The sequence below is a fragment of the Alligator mississippiensis genome, chromosome 5 (genome assembly GCF_030867095.1).
Source record: "Alligator mississippiensis isolate rAllMis1 chromosome 5, rAllMis1, whole genome shotgun sequence".
In the NCBI taxonomy this organism is placed as follows: Eukaryota; Metazoa; Chordata; order Crocodylia; family Alligatoridae; genus Alligator; species Alligator mississippiensis.
Window position 1 is genome coordinate 98379588 of NC_081828.1, and position 21462 is coordinate 98401049.

The 21462-nt window shown below is 45.1% G+C and overlaps 1 protein-coding gene across 7 annotated transcripts in view; it reads right to left on the reverse strand.

The window, feature by feature from the left end:
• The window catches only part of DNAH5 (dynein axonemal heavy chain 5), a 278412-nt gene that overhangs the window by 235515 nt on the left and 21435 nt on the right, over positions 1-21462 (reverse strand). The window contains exon 1 of one of the 7 annotated variants that reach the window (XM_059728605.1): positions 10918-11221. The exons of the other annotated variants lie outside the window; for them this stretch is intronic. Coding sequence (XP_059584588.1) covers positions 10918-10974 — 57 coding nt within the window. The 5' untranslated portion in view covers positions 10975-11221. Of the gene's footprint in view, positions 1-10917; positions 11222-21462 lie in introns of those variants that run through there. 7 annotated transcript variants of the gene reach the window in all.

Here is a 21462-nt window from a genome sequence, read left to right on the forward strand (position 1 = left end):
AAGTAGCTAAAGACTATTTTCAGTACCTGGGATGTTCCAAATACAGTAAATTTGGACATGGCTTTCAACAAATATAACAATCCAAATAGAACATCAGACTTTTTTTTCCTACAGTCACAGCAGTTATGTTTTGGAGTTAGGGATAATCGCACAATAAAAATCAAAAGACATGTTGTTTACTGCCTTGCATCAATATGCCCTGACAGCACATAGATTAAAGCATCAAAAGAATCCTTTAATCAACTGTTGTTACTCCAGAAAGGAACCTCACATCAGTTTAACCTCTCCTCCCCTTCCCAGACTCTTCCCCCCACAGCTCCAGATAATCTCCTTCAACATTGAATAGAACAGCTACTAGGTCTCCAAGAATACTAATAATCCTGCAAAGCAGCTGTTGAATAACAAAAGTTGTAAATAATTTCCTAGAATCTCAGATTACATAATCCCATGTGGGGCTCACTCTTAACCTAAGGGTCCTCAAACCCAGGCCCATGGGCCAAATCCACCCACAGAGTCATGTCATCCAGTCCATGGGGTTCCTCAGAGTTCTGGAAATCTGGCGGGAGGAGAGCTGTGGCAATTAACACTGCCACCCCTCCCCCACCACCAAATTTATAAGCCCCATGCACTGGGATCCGGATTCGGGCAGGCAGATGCTGCACACCAGGACTGGGCCCCTCGACCAACCTGGCAATGATAAACTGGCCCACAAGACAAAAAGTTTGGGCACCACTGATCTAATCCATTCCACTCTGCTGCAACAGATACTTTTGACTGATCATCCCCTGATACAAGTGTAATTTTAACTTGTTCTGAAACACCTACCGTTAAAGATTATACAACATTCCTTCAATAGCTTTCTTTGAAGCTTTGCTAGCTAGAAATGTTCTTCCTGGTAGCTACTCTGAATAATTTTTGCTGCAAATTATTTTCTATCCTTCCCTCTTAGATACATGGAAGAGTGTATTATTCTTCCTAATGACATGTTGCTTCTTTCTACACATATGTCCATCAGTTTATTTCAGAGGAGAGAAGATCAAATAGGTTATTTCCTTCAACCTTGCCCCTTACATTATGTACTACATTAATATTCTGCTGCCTCTTCTATGGGCTCCCTCACCATTATCTTCAAGTTTCTTACAATCAATTGCACAAAATTGTTGATAATAGCCCACGTGAGGCCTCACCAGCACTGAGTAGAAGAGAAAAATCATTTCCTATAATCAGACATGTTACAATTCTATTATATACCCTAGAATGACACTTGCCTTTCCCTGGCCCCAGCCTCAAAATCATCATTTCACTGACTTATCTTTTAACTTTTAAAATATCCTAGACTTATTTAATCTAACCTTGTCTTCTGTCCAGATTAGGATGGATGGGTGGATTCTGATCCTCCTGTCCTTCTACTCTACAAGTATGGCTTCTAGGCACTATGGTTATACAAAATGTTAGTTATTTAAAGTAGTTAAGATCCCGAACACCTCTCCAACTTTAGTAAACTTTTGCAGTATTCGCAGAGGTACAAGAAGCAAGCACAACTAGGTAATGGCTCAAGAATTCATCCAGATACTCAAAAAGGCCACCTAAAAGTTAATTTTAATAACCATGACAAACTCAAAGCCATATTGCAGTCTTGTCCATTTCAGCTGAAATGTGGACTTAATTTCTGCCTATCTGTATGTCAGTTAGGCTCCAGGGTCACAACTAGAAAAAAAACTAGAAACAGATATATTGATAGGAAATCCATGGTTTCTGCTTAAAAAAAAACAAAAACCAGATGAGGACTTTATGGCTCACCTTAGTAATACCTGGTATTGCTGTTGGTTACAAAGCACCAACTCACAGGATCGTTGTAAAATTCAAGTTTATTGCACGGATGCAAAAAGTCAGACCATAAACCTTGGTGCTGATCCCCTCAAAACACACACACATTCATGTGCACACACACACACTCACAGTAGCTAGCTATGAACACTAAGCACCGGTGTCAAGCTATACCTATCCCCAAGCACTGGAGTCCGCTGTCAATGGCTAGTTGAGGCTTCTTTCAGTGCGATGTTGCTTCAGGAGGGGGCCACTGGCTGGTCCTTCTGGCTGGACAGGGAGGGTGCTGGTCAGGTCAAATAGGGCACCATTGGGGATCATTCTTCGCTGCCTTTTATCCCTCTCTGGCAGGACTTTGGTGACTCCCCAATTCTCGGGCTTACCCAATCCAGGGATCATTGACCTCAAAGGACATCCCTCTTGGTAGCTGCTGGATGGCAGCTGTCAGCCCCAGGGGTCACGTCCACAGGTACCTGCAGTCTCGGGAGTCTGTTGATGAATTTTGATCAATTCACTGCTGTGATGAATGGAGCTCTGGAAGTGGTTGATCAGGGGGTATTTCAGCCCTAAGAGTCTGTTTCCAGCATTGATTAGTTCAAACCTGGGCTTCCGCACCTTTAACAGTGAAGTTTCAGGGAGTTCCTGGCTCTGTATTAATTCTTTCCTCTTCTTGGCCTGTAGTTTTGTAGGTGTTAATTGCCGGTTGTTAACTTGTTTATCCAGACTAGCTACTGTGTTACACAATCAACCACCATTCATTCAGGGACCCCCTCCCTACAGAGATTCCTGCCCTTGCTAACATTGTTACATGGTACAATTTACTTTTAAACTTAAAAGTACATTTGTAAAAGCATCTACAAGCTCTATTTTCACTACAAGTACACCTTATATAAAAATAATACTACAATAAAAGAAAAAAAGAGATAGTAAGGAAGAAAAGGTAAAAAAGAGAAAGCATCCCCAAAAGGGGGCAAATACTGCAAAAGGGGATTTTGCCATATGGAGGAGCTTCACATTTGGGGGGGGGGGGGGGGGGGCGGGCAGGGAGGGACAGACAAGAAGGTTTCTTGCTACCTTGCTAAGGGAGTACTTTTAATGGAGATGCAGCTCCCCCGCCTCTACTATTGCTGTTGCTTTTTCTAAGCATGTTACCTTGGCAAGTTTAATGCCCAAAGAAAGCTTTAAATGCAGGCCTACATTTATTAAATGTAGCTTTTAAATCATAAGATATAATAACAAGTTTCTTTTTCCCCCTCACTTTTTTATCACCATGCATAAGTCATCAGGAAGCTCAGTTACTGACAAGTCCAGACAAAACAAGGCAAACATTTAAGACAGAAGGCTGATTGTCATAGTAAAACAACACATGGGAGCTGCTCTTGTCCAAGAACAGTCTGGAAAACCAATAGCTATACTGCATGTAACTATACTGTTTTTTTTTCCTGAACGACTGCTAGCAGTATCATTTATAGACAGGCCAGTATTCATGATACCAGCATAGGCAATCTGATTTTTCTCCTACATAAAGAATGTGCTTCACTTAAGTCCCAAGCCTACAGACACATTTCTATGGTTCTTGGTTTCTTTTGAAGTGGCTAGCAAAAGTCTACCTCTGCTTCAACAATAAAACTTCAACAGAGCTTCACTGTCCCAAGAACTTGCTTCCAGTTGTGCTCCTAGAAAATGCTCAAGGAAGAACAGTACCAAATTATACTGCTTCCGCCTTATTCTCCAAAGAATTCTCAGTGTGTACACTTCTGAGTGTCATCTACTTATGCACAGGCCACTAATATACAAACGTCACTCCCCGAGGCCCAGGAGTTGTAATGCTGCTAAAAGACACATGCAATACCATCTGCTTCATTGTTCAATTGAATAATTATTTCCACGCATCTTGCTGAAACTCTCACACTTTTTTGACACATTAAATTTAGTGCCTTGTTAAAAGTCTGGTTGCATCCATTTCTCTATCAAATAGGTACAGGTTGTAATAAAGCAGCTCAGCTTCATTAGAAATGTTAAAACAAGTATGACCTGATGGAACCACCTCTACAGCAGCAAGGGTAGTTGTCTTTTCACCTCAAGCCTCTACATAGACTGCTAACGAAGACTTTCAACAAAGACTTGGTATTCATCTCAAATTAAAGTTCTCAACTTCTTGTGTAGTAACAGAAATAGCACTGCTACTGTTGTATTTATGATGCCCCTATGTGTCCAAGATAGTAAAACAGAAAATTAAAGTAGAGAAGGAGAAAGCTAGGATTCCACAGTAGACTCATACTAATTAGCATAAAAGTCTTTAGGTTTCTTTGGGGGAGATTTAAAATGTATTTTTCTTAAAATTCTGCTTCTATGAGCCAGTAACAATCTCAGGCATGCAACACTGTGACAAAGCTCCTCCATTTAAATAGTCACCAAATACAAGTTCCACAAAACACAAAATACATGTGATCTTGGACAATGATGACAAATGTGTCAAAAAGAAAAAAAGAAAAATTGAACAGACAAATCCACTTCATGTACACATCTGATCTGATGCACAAAAACAGGAAGGGCTACTTCACAAACTACATTAGGTTGAGACTAATTGCTATCGTGTATGGCAGGGGTGGGCAAAATACGGCCCACAGGCCAGATCTGGCATGGTAAGGTATTTTATCCAGCCTGCAGCAGGTCCCTTAGCCCTGCCGGGCCCAATCCAGACCTGGGGGGTAGCCCAGGCTGTGGTGCATGCAGCTGGTTCCACTGCTTCTGGGTGCTCAGCTGAGCTGGGGCAGCACAGTGGCTGGACTCAGTTTCCAGCAGCCTCCACAACATCAGCTCCATCCAGCTGTCAGTCTCCACCAGAGCCACCAGATCTGATCCTGCTGTCCAGGGACCCCAGCCCATCCGCCCCACAACCACTACCACAGGTGCCACAGACAGTAGGCAGACAAGTTCTCCATGGAGACTGCCCTGGGACCTGCGTGAGCAGGGAGCGCTTGGCCAGGCAAATGGGATGGGGCCACAGGTGAGTGGGGAGCAGCAGCATCTGGGAGTAGGATGGCTAGGTGGGGTCAAGGCCAAGGCTGAGACTGGAATCATGGAGCAGTGACAGCATGGGGCCAGGACTTCCAAGGCAGAGCTACAAACCCCTACCCACACATCTCCGTGTGATAAGCACCAGTTCTGCAGGCAAGGGCATGTGGGGAGCCCTGGCCCTGTGCTGTCACTGCCTCATGATCCCAATCCTGATCCCAGCCTGGGCCCAAGCTCCTGGACACTGCTCCATGCATACACATGGCCACACCCTATCTGCCCAGCTAAGTGTGCCCTGCCCATGCAGGTTGCCATTCTCCATAGAGGCCCTGGGATCACTGAGCAGTGACAATGCAGGGCCGGATCCTGGGACAGAGCCACTTAGGGAGTTTTGGTAAGCTGTTGTGGGCCAGGGAGGGGGTACTAACCTGGTCTGCAACAGCTCAAAGCTCCCTAAGTGGCCCTCCATTACAAATAATTGCCCGCCCCTCATGTATGGTCTTGTAGTTAAATAATAACTAGCATCATGACAACAAAAAACAAAACAAAAAACATTCCAGCGTACCATTCAAGATGCAAATTAAACAACAATAATAATAATAAATAATATAGTAGTGTTAGGTTAGATTGTCATATTTTATGCTTTAAAGTTGCACCTGTTTATGGAGTGGCAAATTATAGCATTGTTTAAAGTTTTCTTTTATATTCAGCCTAAAGATCTGTATAGCCTCATTGTTATCTGAACTTTTCATTTTGCTGGTGTTTGCAATATCAACTGGCCTTGTTTCTTGAAAGCAGCTTATGGCCTTGAGTTTGCTCGCATGATGTTTCTTTCCTTTTTCTATCACTGTGAGAAGTTTTTCTAACATAACATAGTAATAGTTTTGTTACTAGCTCAGATTAACTGAACTTGGCACTAACCAGCTGAATCAGAGGGGTTAAATGATTGGATATGTTAATGAAAGGTGGTAAAGGAGACCAATGGACAATGCTTAAAGTAAGGCACTGGAAAAAGGCCAAATTAAGAGGTGTGCTCATAATGGGGATGTTGAACAAAGGAACATGCCAACAGGATAAAATATGAACAATATGCTGACTCCAGATGGACCAATCCAAAAGCAAGGAGTCAAGTTAAAGAAAAGCATAAAAAGGTGGAAGCAAGAAAGTTAAGTGTGTTGTCACGATTGTGGCAGGCCCATAGGGAGTGCTCCTGCACTGAGCCACCCACCTCACTGCACCCGACCACCTTCCAGGCTCCAAGTGCCTCCCTCGGGATGCCTCATGTCTAGCCGACCCACTTCCTGAAGCACACCCACTAGCCTAGGGGCAGTGCTGCCACCACCCAGGGTCTGGCCTGATCCTGGCACTGCACCCCCTGAAAAACATAGGCCTAGTAGTCCTTGAGGGTACCCAACCCACTCCAAGAATTTGGGGTGCTTCCCTCAGTCTGAAGCACAAATAGTGATCTCCCTCAGTCAGCTGAACAAAGGGGACCCCAAGGCATAATCTAGACCCACTCTCAATAAGTCTCCCATGCTAGGTACAAAGGAGAACTTTATTGGTTACAAGGAGTAGGTTTGGAATAGGGTACAGGGTAGAGCAATATCAGAGAAATCCCATAGAACAAACTGGCATGGCTGGGTAGCCTTTGATCATACATCGGAGTTACTGCAAGCTATATATCTAGTTAGATCTCAGGTATTACTCACAAGTATCATCCAGAGGCACATAGAGATTCCCTCTGGAGGCAGGCAGTTCATTGATCATGAGTTTTGAGAGAGAGAGAGAAAATTTCAGATAACTCAGAGAGAGAAGAGCTGGACTTTCATCATGGCTACTACCCCTCCTCCTGGGCAGTCCTTAACTTATATAGCCCTTATGACCTCATTTACCTGGTCCACTGGAGACCAGCACCTGTTGGCTGCCAGCCAGCCAATTTGAAAGGCATCACTGGTTGCCGGGTAGACTGGCATTGCTCAGAACAATAGAGAGCCCAAGCCCCTCACCCAGGTATGTGATGCCAGTCACATAGGCAGAGGGAGCAGGTTTGCCCCCTCCCTCAGGAATATGTCCAACTCAGGTTACCTAAAAGAGATTGGATGTCTGCCCTCTGCAGGGCCCATATTAGCCAAATTGTCACAAAGCAGAGTTTTTGGGGAGAGACAGAGGTGGCCTTCTGCCACAGTTGTCATTGTCATCATTTACACCATGAATCCAGCTTTTAACACCTGTCTGGATCATCCCAGTCAATGACTTACCCTTTGCTTCAGGAACTGAGTGGTCGTCTTTTCTGTGAGGCAAAGTAACATTTGGGATTGGGTGAGATCATAGTACGCGTTTTTTCTCTCTCTGAATATAGCAACTGCTGAGATAATACTTGTTGTATTAATAAAGTTAGACTTTGATTTTAGGACACTGAGTAATCTGTGTTCGTAGTTCATGTTCCATTTAAGAGTTAATTGTGCTTTAACAATCCCTAAGCACTATCTGCTGATCAGTGGTGTGAACAGTAGTTGTCTCAGCAGCAGATCATAAATGACACACTTAGATGCACACTGGCAACATCAGATTCTTGAATTTCTCACTTGTTATTTACACCCCCCTGGTAAATCCCAACGATGAAAACAAGATATTATTGGCCAGAATACAACTTCCTGGTTAATGCACTTGAAGCCAATCCACAATCAGCAGCTCCACCCAATATATGTGTATGTTATATGCCATTATTCTATGTAACACAAACAACTATGCCACCACACACACAAAACTGAATCTATGTGCACACTGCTACAGTCGTCATGCAGAATCCCTGAACTCTCACTGATGGTCTGAAGTCAGTACAGTTCAGTGAATCTTAGCAACCCCTGTACACTTCTAGTAGGCAGCCCAGATATCACCTGTTGAGGGTTCACAGATGAATGCAACTTATTCAGTTGCATTATCAGTACACATATTTTCTGTAAGCAGCACTGAATTGTTTCTCATTTTCACAGCTTCAAGATCAGTACTTGAACACTACATCTTCAGACTCCATCTTGCTCTTTTTCCCTTCAGACCAGTCAGTTTTTATTGTCTCAAGACTTATTTTCTTACGTAAGTTGGTTTCAAGTGAAATCATATTAAAATTCTCCTCAACTAAAATGTTACACTCTTAAGTATCATGTGGCCTCTATTTGATGTTCTTATTTCACAGGAAGGTATTATTACTTGCACACATGTAAGAGTATGCTGACTTTAGTCACAGACTTCTACACATTTCCTGTCCTCTTAAAGTATACCTGTAAAGGTGTATTTTCTCACTGAACTCACTACAACTATAGTTTAGGTTTCTTATCTGAAACTTGAATTTAGGCTTGCAAGTCATAAAAATCACTTCGGTCATTCACTTAGTTTATGGAAATCCGCCCCTCCCCAAAATAATTGCTATACAACTCCTGCTGTGCAACTTGAGTTTACAAGTATAAAATGCCATAGGGGCACTACACAATTAATACACTTCTAAGTATGACCCTTCACTAAGTAGCCTTGAAATATAAATAGATTTGGAAAATCCTGATGTAGTTAAGTCAGTTATGAAAAGCACCTTGGCTAGGGACAGACATTCAAAAACCCTGAATTGAAACAACCTTTGCAGGTTAGTCTAACCTGGCTAGTGTAAACCAGTTTGTAGCCATACAGACTAGGGCTGTGTGAAGCTTCAGGTGCTGATTCAATTTGGAGGAGATTCAGGGGCTGAGTCTCCAAATCCAAATCAAATCAGGGGACCAATTAAAAGGTCCAAATCAATTCAAAGGTCTGTGAATTAAATTTGGAAAAGATTCGGAGAGCTTAGGTGATTCGGGCAGTCACCACTGGCTGCAGCAGGGAGCTGGACCCATGCTGGTAAGTAAGGGGAGGGGGGGGAAGAGACCATGGGGGGACCCCTGCCAGGCCCCATCCCCTGCCTGCTTCCCCAGCCCTGCTGACCCCTGCCCGCTCTCCCAGCCCCTCCCCCCATGGCTGCCCCGCCCAGCCACAGCTCCCAGTTGTTTAAAAAAACAAACAAAACAAAAAAAAAAACACTCCAACTCACTGAGTGCTGCCGGGGGGGGGGGGGGGCAGGCAATCTCTACTACCCCACACCACATGAAGGGCTCTTCCATGGGCCCCCTGGTCCCCACCCACTCTCCCCCCACCCCCATGGCTGCTCCACCTGTCCCAGCTCCTGGCCCTTAAAAAAAAAAGAAACCAAACTCACTGGCTGCTGAAGCAGCCTCAGGGCTTCTGAGGGCTCATAACAGAGCCCCGCCATACACCGTGGGGCAGTAGGGTGCAGTGAGGATCACCCCCCCACACACCAGGCAGGAGCCAGGGAGTTGGAGGGGGGGCCTTTGTTGGTTTTTTTAAGGGCCAGAAGCTGGGGCAGGTGCAGCAGCCATGGGACGGGGCTGGGACAGAGGACAGGGGTCAGGGGCTCATGGGAGATCCCCCCCACACAGTGTGGGGCAATGGGGGGAAGCAGGGATCACCCCCCCCCACACACTCCCCCCTGGCAGCAGCTGCTGAGTGCAGCTTTTTATTTTTCAAAGAGATGGGAGCTGGGGCAGCCATTGAGAGCAAGCAGGGGATGGGGCCTGCGTAATTCAGAGATTCAGGTGACTTGGCAGCAGCTAAATTTCTGAATCTGATTCAGCCGAGACAATTTGGGACAGTGATTCAAATCACCAAATTGAATCACTGTCCCCTGAATCGGCCGAATCCAAATAAAATACTAGCCACTTCACACAGGCCTAATATAGACATTCTCTCTGGACTGAGGAAATTTAGGCACATGCCTGCCATGGCTCAGGCTAGAAAGCAGGGGGCACTAGAGCACCCTCCCTTCTTTTGCGCTGAGCTGAGCGGGTGTGTGACCAGACCCTGGAAAGACTGATTAGGGAGATCTGCCTCCACCATGGCAGGCTTCTCTCCACTGCCTGCTCGGGGGTGGGAGTGTTGCTGGACCCTAGTCCTGGGCCAGCACTCTAAGGCAAAAGGGCGGGGGGGGGGAAGGTACAGTGCATGCATCTGATGATAATACGGAGGTTTTCAATCTCCCTCCCTGCTTCTTTATACTGTCTGCAGCAAACTGACAGGCAAGCAAGCCAGCATGGGAGTGATAACAGTGTTTAGCACCCCATCAGTGAAACAACAGTTCAAGCTCTTAAACAGCTTTTTCCAGCTGACCTGTTCATTAGCTCCGAAAAGCCCTAAGTGGACACTGTTCTGTCTGGCTGTCCTGGTGAAATTGGAGACGCACACACAGACACCTCTCAGCATTAGCTAGCATACCACATGCCTTGGGTTCATGGGGCCGGGGTTCACGCTGTGGGAGATGAGAGAAGGAGGTGGGGGGGATCCCTGCTTGAGCAGCAGGGGGGTAGGGGGGCCAAGGGAAGACCCTACTGTACCTGCAGTCTCTGCCAGAACTCCAGCCAGTGAGCAGAGGGGAGGGTCCAGCCTTGCTATAGAGCAGAGCACCTTACCCAGCCCAGAGAGTATGCCAGGATGCTAAGGGAGTCTGATTTAATTTAAACCAGCAAGGGATCTGGGACAGACATTGCATAAAATGGTTTGACCCAAATCAGTTAAGTCTGATACTACATTCAACCAGGTTTATCTCAAACCAGTTTCATCATTTTCAAACTGGTTTATGTACACTGAACATCTATTCTGTTAGAGGTTTAGACCAGTTGTTGATCATTTAACCCAGTTTGTGTGTAATGTCTGTCCTTAGCCCTTCTGTCTATACTTCCTGAAGCAATCAGAATAATTAACAATTTTCTCCTCCTAATATTGGGAAGTGTTCACTTCTCAGACATAAGCAAATGTGCCTTAGTTAGATGCAATTGCCTGTCCAATGTCATAAGTCATTTCTAATTCAAGTATGTATTCACTGCTCTTTTTAAAAATGTATTGCACAATTCATTTTCTACTGTTTTAATTTAAATTCCAACTTATTTCTCAGTGCACCCAAGTACTTTCATATATCAAATCACCAGATTCTACTTAGCCTTAAAGTATAAGCTGAGTCCACACTTTAGTTTTCCATACCTTTAAAACTCTGCCAATACTTTGTTTCCAAAGTTGTTTTCTTCCAACCCTGAACATGTTATTAACAAGCGTAACTTACAATAACTGCCAATTGATACTAGTTTTCATTGAATGAGGCATAAAAAAAGATGTTTGAGTTTCTGTTGTTCTTCTGTTTTTTCCTCCTTTCTCCTTGGATTTGAGGGATAGGCTTTATTTTTTTCCTTTTAGAGGCTTCTGGAAGAACCAGCAGCATTCCAACATCAGGTTCCTGCTTCTTGAAGCAAATACTGCTAGTTGCTTACTAGCATACCAGCTGTAGTCCAAAGTGAACTGTTGGAGAAACCACAATCTCTAAATACCAGAATTCACTGTATGAAGCATGAGGGCTATGACAATACAACTAGCAACCCACTTCTCTGTTGTTAAGGTAATTTTGTTTATATACAACACTGTTTTGTTTAGTTATGTGAACACCAATGTAACTACTTGCACCAGTCAGTCATTTAACATTGTCTAGTTTTCTGTTTAACCTTAATACAACTAAGCCCTTATGTAAACAGAAATCTTTGTTTCCTTGTCAACAAAGCCTGTTTAAAGTAATATAGCAACCAAGAAAGAAAACCTCCTGAGAAGTTCTTGACTGCAGACTTGTTTCTTTCCTCTTTTGTACAAATAAGAAGTATTTTGTGACTGTTGCCATTTTTCTACACCTACTATATTTGATTCTATCTTGTCCTGCCTTGTTAATTTTACCTCTAATAATCTCAGAAGTGATATAACTTTAAATTCTTTAAATCAGCATTAGACACAATAAAAATCAAAATATTTACTTATACAGTTAATATAACATATTTTTAGTGGGTTACATACTGAAGCCAAGATATTCAATTTATGTAGTTGTCTAGCTCCTCATGACCAGAGATCCTGGTTTTCCTCAATTTTAAAAAAATTGCAAATTCTCTGATAAAAAAAAAAAACAACAAAATCTGTAATTAAATAAAAGCTCCCCCACCCCAGATCCCTCCTGTTCCTGTTGGTACCCCCCATTCCCTGCCCCACAGCCCCCTGGTCCTGCTTGTGTCCCTCACTCCCCTCCCCCCCGCCCCCACCAGCCTTCTGGCCATGTTCATGCCCCTTACTCCCTCCCCACAGCCCTGTTCCTGCCCCTCACCCCCCACCCACAGCTCCTGCTCACCCAGCTGCCAGGGATATGAGGCCAGGGACCTGGGTCCACAGCCCCAGCCCCTAGCAGGTGGTGGTAGCTGCTGCAGCAGAGCAGTGCCCTCCTTCCCTGCTTATTGCAGGCTCAGGCAGGGAGTGGGGGGCTGGCTCCCTGCCAGAGCACATACTCCCAGGGGGCAGGGGGACCCGTGCCCCCCAAAATGTGTGCAGGGCAGGGGCTGTGCACTGCCCACTGTGGGCTCCCACCCCGATGCCCTCCCCCTGGGCCTCCACAGCCTGGTACGTGAGACCCAGCACTGCAGGACAGACCACAGCTGCACAGAAAAGCTGCAAGCTCCACACTGCCCTGGCAATGCATCTCCTGTACACATGGCTGCAGCAGGGGCAGCAGCACGGAGTTGCACACAGGGGAAGTCACCAGGGCAGTGCATGTGACAGCTGAAATTACGTCTGTGTGATAAAGATGCTTGCTGAAGGCTCTATGAAGATTAGACTGAGTGTTTTTCTCTATTTGTTTAGATATTAAGCTATATGTTGTTACTAAAAGCCTAATTAAAGTTTAAGATGTAGTGAGGCCTTGTATAAAGTAAAGCCTAGTAAATTTAGCAAAGCCTAAAAAGTAGTAAGGCCCTGCGACGCAGTTAAAATTACCTTATCAAAGAAATGCAAGGCTTGTACTGCTATTGGTCAGTCTAAGGACAGTTGAAGTAAAAGGAATCTGAGTGGTTGTACATGATCAGAACCATTCAGAAGCTTTAAAATTGACTAGAATATCTGGAAACCATTCAGAAGGAAGATACAGCTTTGTGAAAAGGATTTGTTAGCTGTTGCCTAAATCAGTGGGCCCGTGGATCTCAAGGAGCCCAAGAACTGCATTCCAGGGTCCTTCCCAGCACCCTTTCTACCCCCAACCACACTCTCAATCCCCGAACCCTCCACAGGCAGCTAAAACAGTGCAGAGCTTGCAGTGGCAAGCAGCTTTCCTGCATGCCCTGCTGTTCTTTGCAGATCTGGGTTGCACAAGCTGAGCTGCAGAAGCCCCGGGGGAGGACAGCAGGGCAGTAGCCCAAGCCTGAAGCAGGCAGCTTTCACCCACACCCATGCCCTGCACACAGATCTGGGGAGCATGGGTCCCCCCTGCCCCCTGGGAGTGCATGTCCCCCTATGGGGGCCTCTAATCCCATCCCTGCTTACCTGTGGGAGCTGCTCTCCAGGCTGCCTGGTGGCCATGTGTATGTACATGAATATAGCACCCACTGCCTGACTGCCCTCCTCCCGCTGCCTCCCAGCCCCCTGCAGGCTGGAACTCTGCCAGCCTGCAGAGGGTTCACTGCAAAACTGCGAAATCTATGGGTTTCTCTGGTAAAATGAGAAATCCACCTTTGTCTCTGGTATAAGGTAAAATCCACAGTTTTCTCCATTTTTCCATGGGAAATGGAAAACCTGGATCCCTGCTCATGACATCGATATTTAGATACCTAAAAACCTTCAAGAATCAAGGCTTTAATGCTTGATTAAATATTCTAAGTGATCAGGACTTTACTGATGCTTCACAGTCTTCATCTCCCCAATCCCAAAGGATTAAAACTTAACTAGGTATACAGTTAACAAAGATTTAATGTTGCTTAATAAACTCAAAGGCAATTAATAACTATGTACAGTTGCTTCTGCAACCTCTGATGAACTTTATTCATATAGCAGGAGGTAGAATATGAAATACTTGAGACTTAACTAAGTAGTAATTTTTCATTTAAAAAAAAAAAACAGTTTCAATCATAATAGGTACCTTTGTAAGGTATGTCCTTTGCCAACTTGTCTCCTTAGCAGTGTAGTGCAAGCAGTTATTCGAGTTGCTTAGCTAAACAACTCCACCATTTTCTACTTGTAAAGCTATTCTTGCAATTAGGTTTCTGCTTCCCCTAAGTGTTAGAAAAATCATAATATTCAGCCGTAAATGTTCCCATCGCTCCAAAATTTAAGTGTTTTAGGAACTGTAATACTAAGAGCTAAAAATTTCTAGGTGTTAAGTAAATTATCAACACATAAATCATTTTTGCTCTTCAAGAATAGAAAAGCTGGGAATAAGTACATAGTGGCCAAAAGGCCATTGAACCCTTCCCCTCAAAAAAAATCTCTGATTAAGATTAAAATTTCACCTCACTGTATCATGACCCCAGTGGAATTTCACAATATCCTGAGTCAACAATAGTGGAGAATACAATAGTCAAGAAACTATTTCTTCAATGGCATTACAGGAACAATATCTTAAAAACAGCTTGAAGCTACCATTTCTCAAGGGATGCACAGATTTTTTGCAAAAGCTTAAAGGATGATATGTCCAGATCAGTTTATGATAGTCATGATGCATACAACCAGCTTGCTTCCCCAGAAGTTATCTGCTGGCCTTAATGATCCAAACATTCCCACTCTTATTATTGGCAGTATTGCCATCTATCAACCATGTCTTAAATATCTTATTTTGGGGACATACAAGTTCCTGCCTCTGGACCTATGGTATCTCACAACTATTGTATCTTTCAAAGGAAGCATGGCCCATGTCAATAGATACAGCAGAAGAATTAGGACTGTGACCCTGCACCTCTGCTAAACATATCTAGGGTGCTTACACAAAAGTTACATTTTTCACACAATTGGGCCTCTGAAAGCACTCTACAACCATGACTTAACACAGGTGCATGTCTGCAGAGTGCTTTTAAAATGACCGTTCATGCAAAAAAAAAAAAAAAAAAAAACCCTGGTCAAATGAGGTATTTGTTTAAGGTGCTCTAAAGCAGAGTACTTTAGGTAACTGAGGTCCTAGAGGGGAGGGGAGCTGGGAGTCCAGGAAGAGTGGTCGTTCCTTAAGGAGACAATCCTCCAAGCCCAAAGGGTGAGAATCTCAACACAGATCAAAGGGGGCAAGAGTGTTCAAAAGCCCCCATGGCTCACCAGGAATGCAAAGCATCCAGGAATGTCTCAAAGCTAAAAAAGGAGGCATATACACAATGGAAGGGAGGGGCCATCACCAAGGAGGATTATACCTCCATTGCTCAAGACTGTAGGGGGGCTGTTAGGAAGGCCAAGGCGGGGACAGAACTGGAACTAGCGACCCGGATCAAGGATAGCAAGAAGTCCTTTTTTAAATACATAGAGGGTAAAAAGAAGATACCAGGTAACATAGGGCCTCTGCAGGACATGCTAGGAAATCTGGTGGTCACACCAGATGACAAAGCCAACTCTTTAACAATATCTTTGCCTCCATTTTTTTGAGCAGGGACCGGGGCATCCCCCCGCCACCAGAATCCCCGATGGACCCAGAGGAGGCGCTGTCAGGCCCAGAGTCAGTGAGGACATAGTCAGGGAACTTCTGTTGGGACTAGACATGTTCAAATAAGCAGGTCCTGATGATTTCCACCCCAGAGTACTGAGGGAATTAGCAGAGATCATTGTGGGACCCCTGGCTCAGTTTTACAATCTCTCATGGTGCTCTGACAAGGTGCCAGAGGACTGGAAAAGGGCCAATGTGATTCCCATTTTCAAAAAAGGGAGGAAGGAACACCCAGAAACTACAGGCCCGTTAGTTTTACCTCTGACATGGGGAAGCTCTTTGAGAAAGTTATCCAGGGGCACATCTGCGAGGAACCAGCAGGGAAGATCATGCTTAGGAGCAACCAACATGGGTTCATTTGAGGCAGATCCTGTCAGACCAACCTGGTGGCCTTCTATGACCAGATCACAAAATCCTCGGATGCAGGTGTCGTGGTGGACATAGCCTTTCTGGACTTTAGGAAGGCCTTTGACACTGTCTCTCAACCCATTCTCATTAAAAAATTAGTCAACCGTGGCGTTGATGCCTACACAGTCAGATGGGTTGCAAATTGGCTGGAGGGCCACACCCAGAGAGTGGTGGTGGACGGGAGCACCCAGAGAGTAGATGGGTCTTACTCAACCTGGAGGGATGTGGGCAGTGGGGTCCCCTAGGGCTCGGTCCTCAGGCCCTCACTGTTCAACGTCTTCCTCAGCAACTTGGATGAGATGGTGAAAAGCACCTTGTTCAAATTCATGGATAACACTAAGATGTGGGGAGAAGTGGGCACACTGGAGGAGAGGGACAGGCTGCAACTAGATCTGAACAGGTTACAGGGGTGGGCGGATGAGAATAGGATGGGTTTCAATATGGACAAGTGCAAGGTATTGCACCTGGGAAGGAAAAACCAGTAGCGTACCTACAGGCTGGGGAACTCCCTTCTCATCAACACAGAGGCAGAAGCGGATCTTGGAGTCATTATTGATTCCAAAATGAACATGGGCCGCCAGTGTGGGGACATGGTCAGGAAGGCTAACCACACCTTGTCATGTATCCGAAGATGCATCACAAGCATGTCCAAGGAAGTGATCCTCCCCCTCTATGTGACACTGGTCAGGCCACAGATGGAGTACTGTGTCCAGTTCTGGACACCGCACTTCAGGAGGGATGTGGATAGCATCGAGAGGGTCCAGAGGAGGGCCACTCACGTGATCAGGGGGCAGCAAGGTAGGCCCTATGAGCGGAGGTTATGGGACCTGAACCTACTCAACCTCCACAAGAGAAGGCTAAGAGGGGATCTGGTGGCTGTCTACAAACTGGCCAAGGGGGACCAGCAGTCCCTGTTCTCCCAAGCACTACCAGGAATAACAAGGAATAATGGCCATAAGTTGACTGAGAGTAGGTTCAGGCTAGACATCAGGAAGCACTACTTCAAAGTCAGGGCAGCTAGGTTCTGGAACCAACTTCCAAGGGAAGTGGTGCTCGCTCCTACCCTGGGGATCTTCAGAAGGAGGCTAGATAATCACCTTGCTGGGGTCAAATGACCCTGGCTTTCTTCCTGCCCATGGCAGGGGGTCAGACTTGATGATTTGCTTAGGTCCCTTCCAACCCTACCAACTATGAAACTTGTGTTCCCTCCAGGGTAATTTTTTTCCCCAACTTTGCAGGGCTGGGTTTGTGCTCCTGCTGGCAAACACCAGCCCAGCCCTACCCCCAGGGCTGTCAGCAGAGGAAGGAGGGTGAGGGAAACCTGACTGGAACACTGAGCATGGAGCTGCCAGCTGCTTTGAATTGTCAGAGCTGGTGCAGGTGGGCGATGACAGAGCCCCCTTGCCTTGCCCACTCCCTCATTTATCCCAGCTGGGGTATTGGGGGAACCTGGACAGGCCAGCAAGAACTTGTGGCCTGCTCCCTCATTTATCCCAGCTGGGGTACTGGGGGAGCCTGGCCAGACCTGCAAGACAAGGGTGCTCAGTTTTACCCTGCCCACCCACCCCCCCAGCTCTGGCTATTCAAAGTAGCCAGCAGCTCCATGCTGCCACTGTCAGGGTGCCCAGGCAGCGGAGGAAGGGATCCCCCACTCAACTCATGGGCCCCCCAGCTATCCTGGGGGGAGCTGGACCAGGCCTGCAGGCTCCTGATCCCTGCCCCTGCAACCCAACAGGTAAACATCTGTTGGCTTGGGGGGCGGGGGGGGGAGGGCGTTCTAACTCATGGCACTTTACGTAAAGTACCATGAGTTAAGTTGGAGCCCTAACATCTGTATGCACCCCTAGATGCTCAATTCCCAACTAAGTTCAGTTTCAGAGAAGTTTAGGGCTGGAAGAGACCTCATGAGATCATCAGGTCCAGCCCCCTTGCTCTAGGAAGGAAAGACTGCTGGGGTCAAATAGCCCCAGCAAGGTCTGCATCCAGTTTCCTTTTGAAGATCTCCAGGGTAAGTGCCTGCACCACCCCCACTGGGAGTCTATTCCAGAGTCTGGTCACACAAACCGTGAAGTTTTTCCTTATATCTAGTCTGAAGACTTCTTCTAGGAGTTAATGCCATTGCTCATGGTTTTCCCCTGGGGCACTTTGGTGAATAAGGTTTATGGTGTTCACTGTGTTTAATGAGAATTAAAACAAACAAAAAAAAAAAACCCCTGCTCAAATTCAAATTAAAAAAAAAAAAAAAAATAGTCCTATGTGCCCTAAAATGCAATGCCATACTATATATTTCAGTTACAGGCAAGTTTGCACACTCTTTTTAGAAGTATATCTGTTGAACATTAGCTTTGCAGGCCATTTAAACCCTTCTATCAGCATTTAAGTTTAGCTGATCAATTTGATCCCATTCCAGTATTATCTTACTTTTTCAGAGAAGTCACTTTTCAATGGCATCTTCAGACTCCTGTTTGATCTTGCTCAAGTTCTCTCACATTCACATAAATTCCTCATCTTACACCCTAGTAGTCAGTCATTTTTCCTTTCCAAATAAGTGCATCCAACTTAAAACCCCCAGGATATAATAATTTTCTTTTTCTAGACATCACTAATTCATTTTCTTAACACAGGGAGATTATGGGAGCAGTATTGTAAAAGGATACTTGTCTAAAGATTGAGCTGCTAATTGATTGTTGAAACATTAGACATGGTATCCTTTGAAAGCTTACTAATCTAGCCTTAAATTCACCGCAACTCTGTAGTTCACTGGACAGCCTTGAGATTCAGGCAAATCATCTTCCAAAACAAAAAGATAATAGCAACAAGACACTGAAGACAGAGTATTTTTGGATCAGTTGAAAAAGGCAACCTAAAACAAGTTCATAACTCTGCTGCTGTCTCCTAGGCCAAATTACTCCATTGCCTGTTGCAGCAATGCCAGAACACATGCTCGTAACTCAGCACTACTGAAAAAGAACCTATGATAAAGTAAAGCCATGGTAAAATAGATTAGGCACATCTATTTTTCATTTATGTCTAAACTAACCCAACCTTAACCAGAGCAAAGCTGACATTATCAATATAAGTACCTTGCAGTCTACCTTGCACCCAAGAGAATATCATTTTGAAATTGGGGAGGAGGGGTTCATCTGTACAGACAGTCAAAAAGCCCAAGGCAGAATCAATCCAATCTATGCAGGTTTCTCCAAGTTGTGCATAATAGGACCATTAACAAACAGAACTCATATTCACCCTTCGGTTGGCCAAAGGAGGCAGATGTCTGCATTGGTCAATGCTGGAAGATGAGGGGCACTCCTGCATGCCTCCCAGCTCCACAGGGCTGAGATTGCCCCAGTCCCACCCCCTTTCCAGCTCTCCTGCCTCTTAGCTGGGGCGGGGGGAAGGTTGAGAGGGAATGGACCTGATCCCACCCTCCCAGTGGGGGCCTCCACAGCAGATGGTGGTGAAGCTGGGAGGGACTGGGACTTGGGTGGGGGGGTCCACCACACTGGCTTTCCCCAGCACTGCTGTGCAGACCCCAGCTGGGTAGGGTTGGAGCCAGGGCCAGGGCCAGGGCCAGAGCTAGCCTCCCTGCACCTTGCTAGCTCCCCATACCACCGCCAGTTGGGTTGTGGAGCAGAGGCTTTGCTGCCTCAGCTCTGTGACAGCCTGGGGCTGGGGCTTCCTGGCTCAACTGGAGCAGATGAGCTGGGGTGGAGGTTAGCTCACCCACCCCAGGGGGGGGAATTCATGGGAGGAGCCACAAAGCATCCTGGGATGTCAGAGGACTGCAACTTTACTTGTGTCAGGAGGGGATCTGGAACAAAAGTTCAATAAAGTGAACTTTGATCTTTAAAGTGGCCTAAAGTGATTAGATTTGATATTACCTCTATCCAGGTCTATTGTTGGAAAATATTTTGGAATATGCTATTAATTGTTTAAAATATGTTATGTTATACTTAGACTATGATTTTGCTTATAAGTGCTTATGCTAAGCAATCCATTTGCTTATGCTAAGTAGCCATCTTAACTGTGTCAACCATTTTAAAAGCAGCAAGTGAGGCTGTGTAAGTCTGTCTGCTGTGAATGATGTGAAAGCAATGGTTGAATGGATGCTGGTATGAATCAGCTATAGTAAGTAACAAGATACAGGAGTCTTAGGAATATGGAGATGGTACCATGTGGGACTGAAAATCAGACTGGAAAGTAAAAAACAACACGTAACTAGTAACAGAATCCAAAATAAACATATGTGAAAGGGTGAATGGTGACTGGTAAAGAAGCCTCCAGAAGTTTCCAGGCTTTGGTTGAAGTCTGCCCCCCCCCCAAAAAAGGCAGTGAAAAAAAAAAAAAAAACTTGACAAGTGCCCTGACCACCAACACCAACCTACCTGCACATTGAGAGAAAGACAGAGTCGGTGCCTCCTCTTGACTGGACATTGCCTTGAAGAAGCCTGTGACCAGCCATCGCAGCATGACTCCAAGAGCTGCAGATAGGTGATTTAGTGCAAATGGTGTGCATGACGAGTGTATGATATGAGTGTGTGGTGTGCTGCTAAATAGTCCGATTCAGTTGTCCATTACTATGCAATAAACCCTGGTTTGCTGAACCCGCGTGTTGGTTTTATGTTCATTACCACCTTAAACTGGATACCGCCATTTTGAAATCAGTCGATGTGCACTGAACTTCTATTCTGTTACAAGTTTAGACCAACGTCCAATCACTTCTACTGGCTTGTGTAATTTCTGTCCCTATCTTAAGTAAGTCAAACCAACTAATTTTTTTTAATGTAAAAAGATTTTAATGAGATGCTAGTAATTCTTAACTTTATCATGGAAGCTGTACAACCCAGAACCTTCTTCAGGATAAGAAAAGGAATGTTACGGATTAAAAAAAAAAAAAAAAAAAAAAAAAAAAAACTTAATTAAAAAACAGTGTCGTGTATATAATTGCCTGGATGCCCAGGGACTTGCCACACACAGGCTGGGAGTGATCAGTTCCCACTCCAAAAGGCCAGTTACAGCCTCAGCCTGGAATCAGTCCCGACCACCCATGTGCCCTGTGTTGTGAACCAGCAGTGCCAACAGGTCACCTATACCTCTGCCCTCCGAAGCTTGTATGTAGCATTTTGTATCTGATGCTCACCACTCACCTTCCCTTTGCAGCCAAGTTTGTTACCAAATAATCAGTTATTTTTTCTTTTTCTTTTTTTTTTTTTCCAAGTCAGTCTCAACTTTCATTTTACTTTCAGGCAGAATATTAACCTTGGCCCCCATTTCCAGTTTGAGTAGGATAACTGTTCTCCTCACATGCAGGGCTGTTCTCCAAGCCCTCCCCACAGTTTTGCTTGATGAATACACTTGACTTCTCTGAATCTGAGATCTGCAGCACTCTGCAAAATGATTATTGTTTGCATTGATTATATGATTATTGTTGCTACATTTATAAGAAGACTTCCAAGAAGTATAACACTGTTTGCAGTCATGCTACAACCCTCACCTCCTGCATAGTTAACTATAAACAGTATCTCCCTTAGCAGCTGTTTTCTCTACATGTGGTTAGAAAAAAAGTTACATCAGAAAGGAAAACCACATTTACTTGTAAGTAATGCATGGTACATATCCATCCTGTTTTTTAGAGGTGCACTGAT